This window comes from Pollachius pollachius, assembly GCF_949987615.1.
Source record: "Pollachius pollachius genome assembly, chromosome: 12".
NCBI classification, from domain to species: domain Eukaryota; kingdom Metazoa; phylum Chordata; class Actinopteri; order Gadiformes; family Gadidae; genus Pollachius; species Pollachius pollachius.
This window is the reverse complement of record NC_136945.1, coordinates 13747922-13764673: the sequence shown is the minus strand read 5'-3', so window position 1 is coordinate 13764673 and position 16752 is coordinate 13747922. Positions and strand designations below refer to the sequence as shown.

The following is a 16752-nucleotide window of genomic DNA, read 5'->3' as shown; positions in this document are numbered from 1 at the left end:
GTTATTTTTTGCATTAGTTTGCAGTCTATGATTATGCGACTGTAATAAGTCTGCGATGACCAGATAAAGATGAATTATGGGTGTCAGGGAGGTTCCTTTCTCATGTACTGTTCTAGGGGTAATTAGGGTAGATGGTGTTTCTGTTTTAGTACAGGAAATTATACAATTTAGAAGACAAAATATTTGGCCATCCCAACTAAAATGTTTTAAACTAATAAAAAGAGCTCAAGAGACATTTTCCACTTCTCCTTTTCAAATAACATTTCTGAACAAATGTCAAATGGCTCAATGTTTTGGTTTTTTTGGAGAACAGCTGCTGAAAAAATATAAGCTAAGACAGCTATTTTGGTGTCAATGTATTTGTATGTATTTATTTTGAAATTAACTAGACTATACGTGTTGTTTGGTGAAATAGAAATGCTCATCTTTGTCATCACCGAATGTAACAAATTATCCAAACTGTATGCTTATAACATATAGGCCTATTCTGTTTAAATTATTTAAGAAAATACAAACCAAACACTATTGAATGTCCATTCTTTAACACTTGCTGTCATTTTTATTGAAGTCAAGAATTTGTGATCTTTGACAAAAAGTTGTGATGTTCGGCTCTCTCTATGTGTTTTACATTACAGGACGCAATGAGCCTAAAACCCGGTATAACAACATAAGTGAGAATATGTTGCACCTCTTTCATGCAAACGGCAGGGGCATTCTTTTAAATTCGGCTTTACAATGTGGAACATGGCGAAGGTTATAAACTTCAGAGAACCAAGCCTAGTCATTCATTGTTAGGTGGTAAGGATGGATGGAGCCCTGCGAGCTCAAGGAGAACGATATCCGCTAGCAGCGAAGAGTTTTAATGCATGCTAAGTAAAGAAGCGCTTTTGTTAACGTTACTTTGATTTGATTGTCGACCTTTTAAAGTAGGCTACTCGAGATGATAACGCGAGGCCAAAAGCCATTTCAGTTAATCGACACCGAAACAAATCCAATTGGTAACGACGTTTGATGTGTTTTGTTCTAAAAACGTGGAGGATTAAGTGATAGTCTGAACATTTACAGTATTTTCATTAGGTTACTAAATGGCTCTGGCACTTTAGCGCTATTGGCCTACCCTGTGAACACGGAAATGTTGCTTTTTTAATGTCTAAATTAACAACGTTTTAGCAGCATCGACTTATATGTCCAGCTAGTATCAGTCCAAAATATGTCTACAATAATAATATATAAAGCACCTGGTTCCTAAAGCACATGCACTTTTCACGTTTGACCACTAGGGAGCACCATTTCCCCCAACCTGAAAATAAATGTCCAAACGTCTTCATTGCTACTGCTATTTATTGCTACGGGACTGGTAACATTACGGCCTACTGCAGTGCTTCATATTTGATGAATAGGGCTGATTTATAAAACAGCTTATTATCGAAATGTAGGAAATGACTAATGAGCCAACAGCAATTTTGGGGTCATTGCAAATGTCAGACCACAGGCAAATGTTAATGGCATATTCCAGACTAATTATAACATGTAGCACTCCAGTGGAGCTTTGCAGTGGCCAAAATTAGAAGTACTCTCCTTTTTGGACAACTGGTCTGACTTGTGCATTGATCGATAAAGACTATATAAACGTACACAGCTTCTTCTTCTTTTTTAATAGCTGTTTTGCTCAATTTAAAAGGAATGTGTGGTTTTCCTTTGAAAAAAGACAAGAGGGATGTTTTTCCTGGAACTATTCCTCAACGTTAAAAGCTTGTCAAGACAAGATAAAAAAAATGGTCTACTTCGTGCCAAAGGTCTGCATCCTGGAAAGCCCTTGTTTCAAGTATCAGAATTCTGCGCAAACAATTTGATGAATTGGTTTAAACTTGATGATCTCACTCTCTTTCTATTCAGATAGATTAGTTCAGTATTGACAACACCAGACACGCTTTGCAGCTATGTGGTGCAAACTAGGCCAATCATTTTTTATTGCAGTAATAACAGTACACAGTACATCAATGGAATTTGTTTTTCACAGAGTACAAGCAGGCATGCATATGTTTCTTTAGCCTTTCTAAAGGTTAGGGATAGCCATACAAATGCTATTAGAAGTCAGCCATAATATCATCAGCAGGTACGTACTAGAAATACATATGAGATCTCTTGTAAAAAAAAAGATTGCAATTCAAATGTTAATGTATAGAGTAAACAGTTTGTCAAAGGTACGATTTATGGTTGCACTTATGTTAAAAAAAAAAATGACAACAACTAACAGAAGACAGGCCACAGGGTACATGGTGTGGGTTGATCTATTTGCCAATAATGACATTCTTGTATCCCTTCACGTGACACAGCTTGCTGCTGTTGAAGTCAACAACCAGCTTGCGCAGCCCTGAGTGGTTTGGCTTGAAGTATATCTTCACCTTGGCATCCTCCCCTGGTTCCACAGTAGAATCAAGCCTGGGGATAAATATTTAAACATTAGAGTGTCGGCAATCACTTGATGCACTCCTACCTACACACAAGTCACCCCTTCCACATTCACTTGTAAATGTTGATTTTAAGAATATCCTTCATGGCTCATATGATAGCCATTCCTATTTATGGAGATGTGCACAAGAATGGAGAGGACGAGATGCAAGCAGTTTTGATAACATAGATAAGGTTTCTTTGGATGTTCTTTGTTCAATGTTGCTGTTGGATAACAGTTAAAGGTTAGAGTGATTGCATTCCAGTAAGAAGCAGGGTTTATTTTCTGGCAGGAAACAGGATTCTGTTAACGATTCCGCCCAGGATTGTAGGGTCTTTGTGATGTTCTCCTCGGCTCTGCTTTTAATACCAGCAAACATCTGGGTTCTGCATCACAGCGTGTTGACAATTGGGTGGACTGGTCTTGGATTTAAAATGGGGGATACAATTTCTGGTCGGCCAATGAGCACATTACACACTTATGTACCCTTGTCCTGATCATTGTGCAGCTTAGTCATTATATACTTGATGTATATATGCATTATTTAAAACACGGAACGCTACCTATATATATCCTGTTTGAACATGAGCATTATTTCACTCAAATAGTTTGACAGTTTATCCAGATTTCTGAATAGGAAGTATTTTAACTCTCAATGGCCAGCCTAACATACGGACAGACAGACATACAGACAGGGCGGTGTTTATTCAAACCTTTCTTTGATTGTCTTTCCCCCAGTGAGATTTGCTCCCTCGATGCTGAAGCAACAGCTGCTCAAGGGTTCGGGAAGCGGGTTCTGCACTGTGATCTCTGCTGCCAGCTTTCGGTTCTCTTTGGGTTCACCAAGGATCTGTGTATTTGGATAGAATGGATCGATTTTTTGGATAGAACCTCTAATAGACTGAGTAACAGCTCTCAAGAGCTTTGAAGGGTTTTTCAAAAATATTTTTATATTATATATATATTCTTCAGTGACATGGGGTCTCTCTAACAATTACAATATATGTAGTTTGATGACGTTGTGAAGAAGCGTGGGAAATGGGGTAGTATTAGTAGTCTAATATAAGTACACAACTCAACAAAATGTTGAAGTCTAGTTGTTTTTAGATATTTTTATGCGGAAATATTTTAACATTAAACAATATTGTTTTCCCCTGGATAAAACATCCTCTGAACTAATCCACAAGAAATTACATCTGAACAAGGACTTTTAGTACTTTTGTTCTCTTAAACTGTACAGCTGTGCTGGGGAACACACTCACGCGAACTTTGATTTCTGGATTGTCGAGCACGATGTCTCTGAGGGTGAAGATCGTCTCCTTGGTGGAGTAGTCGACCAGCAGGGCGGCCAGGCGGATCAGGTTGTCCTCGGTGAGCGCATCACAGTACTTGGAGTAGTTCAGCCTCAGAGGAACCCGTCGCTCTAGGAAACACACACTCTAATAAGGGGCTGGGAAAACCACCAAAGAACCCCAAACGGAAAAGACACGACCAAAGTGCCATTGTAACTGTTGATGATCTGAAGCTATGGGAGAAATTTACTCTTACATATAATGATAATATGTTATCATTATCTTGCCTATACGCTATATGAATCTAATACGTTTGGAGAAACATTGAGTGAACACGGTACCACTCCCTATTGTACAATGGCCACGGGAATGACCCCAGGCTTGACCTTTTGTAATGTGCGTTGATAACGTGTACCATACTTGATGGGAGCTGGTAAACAGCGTAGTAAATTTCCACATAAGGGAAGAGTGCATGGGATGAGGTAATGACGTATGGTTGATGTATGGGCAGAATGGAGATATAGGTAGGGGCCCGGGGATTGGCTCTTCAGTTCTTTGTCAAACCAACTTGGTTTTGTTCTTACTTTTTCGAGAGTAATAATAAAGTCTTAATCTTTCATGCTTCAGACTTCTCAAACTCTCTTATTTAGTGTTAAATGTGGTGTATCCACCACAAGGTTAGTCTAGCTGTTGAGTTTGTCTGACTACCATCCGAAAGGATCTGGGTTTGAGTCCCCAATGTCCGCATTCTACCTGTCTATCTATCTTGGGACAAAGAAATCTGCAAACAGCAGAAAACAGTACCTACTGAAAGTAATGGTAAATCAGGATAACCAGTATCTAAATAACACCCTGTAAGTGGTTTGAGGTCCGCTTAAGGTCCTGGTGAATCCCTGCCGTGGCGCTCACCTCCTCCGGGGGGGAGCTCCACGTTCAGGAGGTCCTTAAAGCCGCAGTTGTCCTTCACAGCGCCCGTGTAGGACACGGCCATGGAGGAGAACAGCAGGCGGCACTTCTTCTCGCTGGTCGTGCTGTTGGAGGCCACCGCGATCACGTCAAAGTCACAGCCCTTCCTCTTCTCCGTGGCGACCTCGATGGCGAGCCTGAGGCCCTGGCTCTCCTGCCGGTGGAGGAGCTTGTTCAGGTGGTCGGCCTTCCGGAAGGTCTCTCGTTCCTCCTCAGATCCTGGTGGATGATGGATGCTTTCAGTTGTGTCCCTCAGTCACAAGTTGACCAGATGATTGTCAATAGATAACACATAGTTGCATGTCATGTCTGCATACATTTTTTGTATCGACATTTACATTGGTCCGAATGGTACAGATACGCTTGTCTTACTTATTTAGGTGGTGGTTATAACTCGGTGAATAAAAAGAAACCCGGGGACTGGTTTTAATTTATTCACCGCAACATACCAGTGTTGCATTTCTGTTGCGTTTATTCCCTTTTAGACAACGGCTCCTACCTTCGGGGTACTTGTAGAGGTGAGTAATGTCCTCCCGTCGGTCGTTCCCCACGCTCTTCGTGCTGATCTTCTGGCCCACGCCCGTGATGCTGGTCATCTTCTGGTTGCTGCCGTCCGCCAGCCTTATGTAGTCCACCTTGTCGGCGTTGACCTCGGCGAAGACGAACGGCGCGTCGTACTTGGTCGCCAGCTCACCCTCCTTCACGGCCTTCACCGAAACGGGGCCGCAACAATACACCCCTGTTCAGAGGCGACCGGGAACAAGTTATTTCACTATCATCTTTTTGGTATTATTCAATGCCAATGTTTCTTTTTATGACTTGATTAAAGTGACTTTGTGTAGGATATTTGCATTTTCCTTTAGGGCGTTTAGCAGACGCATTTATCCAAAGCGACTTACAATAAATACATTTGTTTACACATTGTACACATTTTTGCATACATCTCTCTTTAAGTAGCTTATTTATGAACAGGTCAAAATCAACTTCAAAAAATAGACCTCCCCAGACTTTCTCTGTTACGTAAAACAGCCTGTGGGCTGATTTCTGTCATTTTTGAACCATGCTGGATTTGCTGGTAAAGAAAAGGGAGGGAAGTAACGTCCCAGCGCTGATAAGGGCAAAAATATCTGTTCTTTCATAACTTTAATATTTTTCTAACATTTATGTATGATTATGACTAATAGTAATTTATTATTGTTATTGTCTCCAGCCACGGCGCTTGCACTCCAGTGCTCTGAATAGTGCTCTACAGCAGGCTGCAGTTCACTTACCAGCCAAAGGGGCCAGCATTGAGAAGGTGTTACTAATTATTACACACAATACACTTAATTAATTTGGGCTTCCAGCAACATCACCAGTCAATTAACAGTGACAGAGAGACACTTCCACTGTTGTTCAAAGCAATAATTCACATTCTGAGCTCCTCTCAGTCTGCCTTGAGGGAATAGGCTTTAATGTCATTGATGTCCAAGGGGGAGTCACCTTCACTCTTTTCCTGGGGTGTGGGGTCCACAACCTGCCAGCCATCAAATTCAGGCTTCAGGTCAGGCCGGGTCATCCAGTTCTCCACCCAGCAGTGGAACGTCCTGAATATTTAAACAAAATACAGCCATCACATCCTAAGTAACTCCCCTGGAGTTATAAATACCCCAGCAACCTTTTCTTTTTCCAAAATTGCTCCTGGGAAAGTGTCAATAGTACTACTGTTGCACTTATAGTGTGACTAAGTAAACTGACTCATACTTATAGTGTGACTTAGGACACTGACACAGACTGAGAGCAAAGCTGTTCTAATAAGTATATTTAAGCTACTTGTCATGTATCGGCTTCTTTCACAATTTAGTGCTGCCGTCAAATTCATCTCACAACTTTGAAGGTCAGTATTATGTAACGTGCAAAATATGTGCCTTCTTCATTCAAATGACGCCTATTCAAAGAGAATTGTAGAGAGACTCCGGATGAAGTTACCGCTGCTTTTGTCTCCTTCCTACACAGTGTAGCCTCAGGCTTAGCCCAACTGCTCTAAGAAGGAGGTAATTTCACCTCCATCAATTGTCTATCTGCAAATAATGGCGTGCTCATGGGAACCCATAGTTTTTGTTATATGTACATTGGCAATAATTGGTCCATGCACAGATGAAATAAACAGAGATTCTCATTTTGTCGCATTTAGGTCCGTTCACGCTCATGCAATTTTCACTGTCTAGCACTCTTGCATCCCAAGCATGGTATTGCAGTCCTTCTCATGTTGCATAATGGTCAACGGTTGTGGCATAGCTCTCTCACTCTATAATAGTTGTGCCTACAGTATGACTCTGTACATGTAGATGACAGGACTTCCTACCAGATCATGTCCTTTCCCTGGTTGCGGCCGTTCTCGTCGTAGAAGTACTCGATCAGCAGGTTACGGTTGGTGTCGTGGGCAGACATGTAGTTTGTGACCACTCGGCAGGGGATACCAAGGGCTCTGGACACTGTAGAACATATGTGTCGGAAAATCCATGTTGTATTTAGTTGTAATAATTTAAGCTTTTTTTTCTTCAGGTTGTGTTATCTAGCCATCTCATTCGTTAACTAGTCTATCTAGCTAGTCTATTAGTCTATCTAGTTCTCCTTTTTGTTAATCTTTTGCCTGGGTCAATTGGTAAACCGGGCATAAAGAAGAACTGACCCCCTTATCTATATGAGAAAAAACTTTCCCTGACCACTCTGTGTAGATTGAAATCTTTACTGATTTTTTTTTTTACAGTTTACTACTGCTGGCCGAATTTATGTTAGCCAATTAAGTGGTTACAGCTTCCGACCTTCAGCAACATGATCGGTCGAAAAAAAATAAAGAAAAATAAATTGAAGTGCACGTCCACTCAGATTTGAGGTTAATCTGCCATCAGACTTTAGATAGTCATGTAAAGCCTGATTTGTTAGACTATGGCAGCAGTGTTGTTGTTTTTTGTAGCAATCACCTGAGCAGGCCACTGCAGCAAACACCCAGCACTGGCCAAAGCATACTGGACTACAAGAGCTGCTGTCCCAGTTGAGCAGGATGTCCACACTGCCCTTCCAGGACATGGGGCTCGCTCCTCCCTCGTAAGGGTTATCCGACGAGCCTTTATCCAGAGCTGGCCAGCGGCCCAGCACAATGCCTTTGTCCCCGTTACAGTTCACCTAACAGGCCAAACACAGCGTTAAACATTCACGCTAGTTTCACCTTGTAGATGGGGCAATGTATATGTACTGTCATATATATTATTCATATATGCACATATGCAGGTATAGGTCAATGTCTAATTAATTTGTTTTGCACATAGAAGTGTGCAAGTCTGTGTTTTATATAGAGAACTTTATGGCACATGTACACAATGCTCACAATGTAAATGCGGTCCGGTACATACCATGGCGCTCAACACTCTGGAGACGTAGATGGGATTTCTCCTCCCGGAGCAGTCTTTACCGGGATTACGCAGGTATTTGGGATTGGTGTCCAGGATTTTGAGGCAGACATCCAAGATTCCATATTCAAACTGTTGCAGAAACAATGAGTTCAGGAAGCAACAGTAGAAGGAAGTAATGCACTGCCTTCCACCTACTAATTTATAGTGATGTGCAGGTCTGACTGCATTGATAAAGAATCTGTTTTTATTTGAAAGCTAGATAGAAATGGACCGCCCTCAGGTAGAAAAACAACTTATTTTTTCAACTTCAACTTGTTTTTAGTGTTTGATTATTGTCCTATTTTAGTAACGTTCACAAAATGGATTAGATTACTATGTTGAACATCACACAAGACATGTGCACAAGAAAATATTTTATGTTCACGTCCCCTTTAAATTACTTCATATCAAGAGTTTGAACTTATATATATACGGTTTTGGGGAGTAAAGGAATACATGGACAGAAAATTATAAGTAACTGTATTCCGTTACAGTTGCAATTGAAATAGTTGGTATTTAGAATACAGTTACATTGTTGAAATAAATTGATTAAATGACGATACTTCTCTGTTTGGCAAGTTTATTCTTGCTTTCACACCAACAGCATTTAGCGCGCACTTAACGAGTTTTGTCGCTTGGTTCAGTACGTTTGCGTTGTTGTGAATGCAACCACCTCACTTTGATGCACACTACATCAGCCGGCCGAGACCTCCCTGAAAAGGTGGTCTCAGTTCGCTTCCAAATGAACCCTGGCTCAAATTATATAATATAGTGCACTTTCAGGGAGACTTGGGCCTAACACATTCAGCCAGTTGGAACAGAAGAACACACCAGAATAGGCCTGTTTAGTAAGCAGGATTTGATGCTACATTCCTACACTTAATTACAGTGTGTATTACAATGTGTGTTACAATAAAATGCAATTCAATGTGGAAGTAATCCAAGTATTCAGAGTACAATACTCAGATTGAGTGATGTAACGGAATACGTTACATATTAGATTTTTGGGCATGTATTCTGTATTCTGTAACTGTATACATTTTAAAAGTATCCTTCCCAACACTGTATATATACAGTGTTGGGAAGGATACTCAAATCCAGACTACCCGAACACTGGAGCTAAAATGCATCAGTCAGCCCTCAGCTCTCGTATATATATGAGAGCTGACTGATGCATTTTAGCTCCAGTGTTCAAATCCAGACGGGTAGTCTGCAATGGAAGTATGAGGCTGACAATATTGGTTTTGGTACCTGGCCAAAGTTCCAAGGGTAAGGCAAAATCTGTTGGAGGGTCCCGCGGTAGATGATTCCATCTTGAGATAGGACGTATTCCTTCAAATACTCTTCATTGTCCATATACACAGAATCTCCTGTTGCCAGGACGTTAACAAAAAGAATGTCATTGACAAGGTGTGGATGAAAAACATGATCTGAATGGAAAAGCTAGCCATTACATGCCTAGCACTAAGAGGGATAGAGTTCCATTAGATGAACTGTTAACATACCTTACCCTAGTCTATACTCCTACAGTCTCTCTCTCCCTCTCCCTCCCTCTCCCTCTCTCCCTCTCCCGCTCCCTCTATCTCTCTCTCTCTCCCCCTCCCTCTCCCTCTCTCCCTCTCTCCCTCTCCCCCTCTCTCTCTCTCTCTCTCTCTCTCTCTCTCTCTTTGTGTGGTGGTAAATGCACCACAACATGACACCAAAGCATTGCAGCATTCCTTGGTGCGGTACCAGACAAGCAAGACGTCTGGCCTGTTTACCCACCTGGGCACCAGGGGTTGAAGAGGAGGATGAAATCAATGCGGCAGGACCCCCCAAGGGTCAGGGTCCAGCGGCCGATGGGTGCATCAGCGGCGGGGCAGATGGAGAGGGCCACGACATTCCCAGGAGGACTGGTTACCGTGGCGCTCCACGCGGAGGGGTTGTCCGAGCCGGCGGCAACATCAAACACGGCCCTGGTGCCGAATTGGTCAGACGGGGAGGGACCTGGGTGGGAAGAGACCAATAGGAGCTGAGCAAGAGGGTGTGGTGATAACACAACATGAGAAAATACTTTGCAACATGACTCTTTTAGTTTTTTGCTTACCTATCTTATTATGTACACATGTCTTGAAGGAGAAGAATCAATCACATGGACTCAAGTTGATTTTTGTTTAGCTTCAGAGACAGCATAAGACTGAGTCCAAGACCATTTAAGTCCTCAAAATCTTTTAACATATAAACACAAGTCTATTTCCAGATCAGAGGCCCAGTGGGATAGGATTAGCGGTCAAACAGATGTCAATGTCAATGTCAATAATCTTATCTTTAATAGCAGAAATTCTTTCCGGTTGCCATGCCATTTCCTTCTCCAAACAGTTGCCTTTGATCGCAGGCAGCAGTTGTTTAAGCACACTCTATTACATTCTTGTCAAAGTGGTTGTGAAGAATTGTGGCAGATATTATTTGAGCATTATTAATTTGTTTGTTTGGTTAGGAGACTAACATAAGGTCCCAGGGAACTAGTTTGTGCTTCTAACAATAGCAAACCGTGGACTAATACTGACAGAGATTAACAGTTTGAAATACTGTTTCAACAATGTCAGTGGGAAGCAGATTAAAGATCTCCCTACTTCAAGTGCCAAAGCCCCCGATCACCTCCAGGATCACAATGGGAATATAGGAACATGGACCTGTTCCAAGAAGAACAATAACAGGTTGGAACTGAAGCTTCCTGAAGGATGGGGCGTGATGGAAATATGCTTTGGAAATGATGTGTCAGTCGTGTTCCTCGACTTTCCAATTGTGTGAAACATTTCAAAATGTTGGACTAAATGGGACATTTTTGAAGTTCTGTAAGAAACCATCCATGTCATAAATGTAACCATTTATTTGCATGGAATGGTAATATACTTGGGTTTGACCCACTCTTTACTGGTGTTTCCTGCTGAAGGATTTAAAGCATAACGTACATATGTCAGATACAGAGTACAAACAGCATGCCAACAGCATACCAACATATAACAGGGAGCACTATACAGTCCCAGTTGGGTACATCAGATATCTCAACCCATTGGTGACATACAATACACAGTAGAACTAAAGCAGGTGTAGGCTGGCGTGGTGCTGGTTGAATTTCAGCTCAGCACACTCAAATTCACAGAATGTGTGCGTGTGACGGAAGGTCTTTAATTGACCACCATTTGTGGCATTTTCTCGCGCATACATCTGTAACAGTATATGGTTTATTTGGTGTGTGCATCTAGTGTATCCATCTTCAAAGAAAAAAATAAGTCAAAGAGCGGAAGAAAGAAAAAAAGAGGAAGAAAGAAAGAAAGAAAGAAAGAAAGAAAGAAAAGACAAGAGGTGAAAAAGAACAGCAACAGATTTTGATTCCCCACCGACTCACTCGGTAGGAATCAACAAAACCTACAGTGGGTCAGAGTATAACACAAACAAACTACCTGTTTCCGCGATGCAGGTGAGGGAACTGAGGCCGGGCTGGTACTCCCCGTAGCGGAGCTTCAGTTTGATGCTGAATGGCTGGCCTCTTCTCACAATGAGGCGGTCCATTCCGTTCAGCTCGGTGTGGTGGTCTTTGTTATTGAACTCACACTCCAGATCCCAGGTAGCGATGTCCAATGCTGAAAAGAGTAACGTTATTATTCTTCAAACTAGGGATTTGTCTTTTGGCGTCATTGTTTTTTATTGCTTTGAAATGAGGCAGATGCCGCATGTTTAACAATCATCCAGAGTTATTGTTGACGAGTAAGTCATGGGTAACAAAAAAAGTCCATGGCCAAAAACAACATTTATGTGATGTTTTGTTGGATTTTCTGGATGTAAACACCTGTATCTTTACAGCAAACTACACGGTCCTCTTAACCACAAGCGCCTATAAAGCGTCTATGCAGAAAGTATAACAGATAGTTGAACATAGGATTAAGAGGAAATTCATTAAAATTCACTAGGACTGAGGCAAATAAAACAGTATATATATTTGTTTATAGGTAAGTTGTGGTCAATGGTCAACGTACAACCCAGTCTCAGTATAGCCACGTGTTCAACAGCGGAAAACGTACAGATTTGGTAGTGACACAGCCAATGACCTTTTTGTGTAAGCAAAACACAAAGTTCATAGATATAACAAGGCAGGTTTATTTGACACAATTCCTAAATGTATCATGTTTGTATGTGGACCATTGACCACAACTTCACTATAAACAAATACTTATACTGTTATATTTGTCTTAGCGCTAGTGTTGAGGAATTTCCTCATAATCCATTGCCACATAACTGTGGTTGCATGGTTGCTGCACTAACCAGATGTATGTCTGAAGTGCAACAAATGGTTTAACTTTTACTTTACTGCTTTAGCTTTCTGCTAAATCTTAAATACATTGCACTTTCTAAAAGTAACTTTGCCTTTATTTTCTATCTATTTTACTAATTTTTTGCATATGTTTTCTTTTCTATTAATAATTTTTTAATTAATTTTATTGTATGACAATGTTTATATGTGAAGCACTTTGAGTCTGCCTTGTGTATGAAAAGTGCTATGTAAAAAAGGTTGCCTTGCCTTGCCTTGCCTACTGTTACTTAGCGTTTGTTTTATGATCTACAAAACCAAACAATAAACCTTGTGGGAATCTTAAAGGTCTCATGGCAAGAAAATCTAAATTTATGAGGTTTTCAAACATAAATATGAGTTCCCCTAGCCTGCCTATGGTCCCGCAGTGGCTAAAACTTGCGTTCATTGTAAAACGAGCACTAGGTGTTCTGCTCGCCTTTGAAAAAACGGTGGCTCAAGCGCGCTGATTTGGAATGTGGTCCCATATGTCGTCATAAAGGATCTAAGCTCCTCCCCTTTCTCTGCCTTGCCCTCTCAGAGAATTTGGGACGCGAATGAGACACGACCGTGCGAACGCCACATGTGTGTGTGTGATAACATACACTGTAACGCAAGTGTTTGCTGTTGGTGTTATGGCGCATAACATGTCGATTCTTTGACGTCTTTTGTATTTCCACAACAAGACTGTAGTTGGGGTTATCTCAGCCATGGTTGAGAAGGAATTGGGGGAAAGGAACTTTGGCCTGGACTCCCTGAAGTACATGAACTGCGACATGCTGCCTGCCGACGGTTGCAGGAGGCACCACCGCCCCGAAGCACCACCGCCCGGCAGCGGGCAGCCGGCAGCAGGCAGCGCGCGGTTCAGTCTACTTCAGATTGATGTGGACGTGGAAGAACCAGAGACGTCGGAGAACCCGACGCAGTCGTTTGATATTCATAATATCGTCTGGAGGCTCACACAGCTTTTGGCCGTGATATTATAGATTATATGATATAGAAATCTATGTATCATATGATATTATTTAGCTATAGAGCTCCAGGACTCCCGTGTGTTCTAGAATATTTACAGAACACGGCTAAAGGCTGTGTGCGCCTCGCCATTGCAATACATCCAGTGTAAACAGAGCGCATGGTACTGTGGCTGCAAGGTGCTCAGGGCCACACCCCCAACCTCCTCCTTGACCCGCCTCTCTCCTCCTCATTTGCATTAAAGCTACAGACACCGAAACGGCGCATTTGGGGAAATGTGCAACTGGCTCGTAGTGGCTGTACTTCTGCACACCGGCTGAATTTCGGAAACATCTTCAAATACTGTGTTTGGGGCCTACTAATATCTATATTAAAGCATCCATAAAGTAGCATGCCATGAGACCTTTAAGAGTGAATGGGCGGTGTGTTTGGTTTCTCATTGTAACTCACAGGATGACTCCAGACACACTACATGAGTTGGCCATGACAGCCGCTCCCATCATGCCTGTGTAAATACAGAGCCCCTCCAGTGCCCCATAGTGACATAGAGAATCTCACCCCTCGGACTCACTGTTTGAAGAAAGATTTAGAGTCTTCCTGCGGTCTTTAAACTCACTTGACTCTATTAACCCCTGCTCATAAGTCTCGCTTTGACACAATGCAAAACAGTAACATTAGGAAACTGTGCAATGTTATATGGATATGGGTATAAGTATTTTTTTATTTCTTGTATTTTACCTTTCTACTTTTTATTATATTTTGACAATATATGTAATGTTTTTAAATGGGATTTTTCCTTTCGAAAGCCCTACGAATGGCCTTGTGTTTGATAGGTGTTGCATAAATTAAATTGCCTTACCTTAGCAAGGCATATAACAGGTACTATTGCATGTTTCACACAAATAAAAATGATTATTATTAGTTTGTGTAGCAGTAGAAGTAGTAGTAGTATTAGGCTGAGTAGTAGTAGAAAAAGTACTAGTAGTAGTAGTGGCAGCAGCAACAGTAGTAGTGTTAGCATTACTATTTGTCTGCGTAAGTCTTACATTATTATGGAGAATATGCCTAAATATTGATAAGCTCTGCCGGTTGAACAAACACACCAGGCTATTATGTGTGTATGTATGAAAACATGGATACTCTGGATAATTGGAAGATTGGAAAGAATTTACAGTGAAATGTTTTGATACAATCCACTTGTCTCGCTAATGGAAGGGGAAATTGTGACCTCATCTCCAAAAATGGCCACACACACACACACACACACACACACACACACACACAGACACACACACACACACACACACACAGACCCGCACTCCCTCACACTCACACACACACACACACACACACACACACACACCACACACACACACACACACACACACACACACACACACACACACACACACACACACACACACACACACACACACACACACAGATACTCACACACTCAAAGACACACATTCCATCCAAAGACTTATTAGGCTGTAGAATCATCTGGAGCATCCAAACCATCTAACATTAGCGCTTGCTGCTCATAATTGCCTTGGATGTAGTTTCACGGTTGCATTAACATTATACGACATTGATCCTTCTGAACAGTTCCACTTCAATCTGTTTATCCATTAAACAGATTGATAACCCAGGCCATGACCGACATCTATTTATTCACCATGAGCTCATGGAAATACACTTCTATAATAAGTTTATACTCAACAGGGACTTAAATAAGTAGTCCTAAGTTTAAACATCTTCAACCTGACCAAAAAACAGGTTGATATGTAGAACTAGCTTAACTTAAAAGTTTAGAGCTGCTTGTTTCCCTTTAAGGTTCTAAAATGAAACAAAATGTTCTAATTTTGTTTACCAAACAAAGACCAACACTCCTGAATACTGAAGGTCTGTTTGGCTGTGCCACCCTAAGGTGGTTCACTCAAAGTACTGAGGACACTACTCTACACAGCTCCAGAATGTGTGACGGGAATGGTGAACACTGGTAAAGCATTAAAATCCAAGGAAAGTAAATACTACACTTTGATGAGCTAATCCTCAACATCCTGGACCAAAAGTAGCACTACATTAACTTTTCCTTCTGGATGCTTAATGATTTGAAAACCACATTTAAGCTGTTTCTCTCACACATGGTAAACAGATGGTTCCCTAGTGTTTACTGTGAGGGCAACGACTGCAGTGAATACATACCAAGGCAGTCAAACAATACACTATGTCCCTGTAGAATACGGTTGAAGTTGATAGCCATAGCAGGAAGCCAATGCAGAGGAATGTGGGGCCATTCTGTTAATAGTTTTCTCGAAATACCAAAAACGGCATATTTGTTTGAAGACGTTTTCTGGAAGAGCCAGATAACAGATTGCTGATATAGGTCAACAAATTTTATATGCTCAACTAAATTACTACAGATGTCTCTGAATGTTTTGGTAGGTCTACATTTTCCTACTGAAACAGACAACCTCTGAGGTTAAAATGCACATTTGGCGTTTTAAAGTGGTGTTTTCTTTTTAATGGCAGAGGATATAAATGCCCATAGTCAAACCGTTTACTACCAGTGCCCACAGCTGCCTTTGATAATTATGACCAGAAGACATAACCTGTCTAAAATGTAGTACACAAATGTAACACTACATTCTGAGTATTACTTCACATGTCAGAGAACCAGTTTATCACTGCAGCAACACAAAATATGTGGATTTCTGCATTCTCTGATAACAGTTGCGGCTTTGGTGACTATCAAACATTAAGCAGACATTTGCTACGAGTGTCAGACTCCTATTTATCTATACAGCATTCCTGCTCATGTCAGTTGTATGTCAATGTAATGTTTTGCTAATCTGTTCGCCTTTGTAATACATAAATGTACAAGTTGTATGCTCGTATTGAATGGCATTGTTATAAACACACTGCAACCTAAATGCTAAAATCTCAAGGAATCATGATTAATTTATGATGGAGTTTTGTCTATGCCTTTTTACAATAACGTTAAACGCCTAGCCTACTAATTGGTTTACTGCAACGCGAATATGTAAATAATGCATGACTCTATTGTAGGCGTATTGGTATGTTTTTTATTCAAAACTTCTTAATGAAGTCTTACCTTGAGCCATGGTTGTGGGGCAGTTTGAAGACAAGTTGCTGTAGTTAGAATGTGGGGGTCAGCGCGCGACCAGTGAAGCGCTGCAGCAGCGGAGGGGATTTTATTTTGAGTCCCGCGCGCGTCACCAGGATCAAAGTAGGTGTGGCGGACACGCCCCCCTCGACCCCCCTCACATACACATAGACTCGGACGGC

General features: G+C 41.4%; 1 protein-coding gene across 1 annotated transcript; it reads right to left on the bottom strand.

Annotated features, from left to right (window-relative positions):
* Positions 1-1943: 1943 nt before the first annotated feature.
* Positions 1944-16624, bottom strand: tgm2b (transglutaminase 2b). The gene is made up of 13 exons (XM_079748777.1): positions 16559-16624; positions 11585-11764; positions 9906-10127; positions 9393-9511; positions 8103-8231; positions 7674-7875; positions 7055-7184; positions 6193-6296; positions 5210-5449; positions 4654-4929; positions 3715-3875; positions 3166-3302; positions 1944-2442 (listed from the first exon to the last, which is right to left on the bottom strand). The coding sequence occupies exons 1-13, from the start codon at positions 16566-16568 to the stop codon at positions 2292-2294; spliced, it is 2061 nt and encodes a 686-aa protein (XP_079604903.1). The 5' UTR covers positions 16569-16624; the 3' UTR covers positions 1944-2291.
* Positions 16625-16752: the final 128 nt, after the last annotated feature.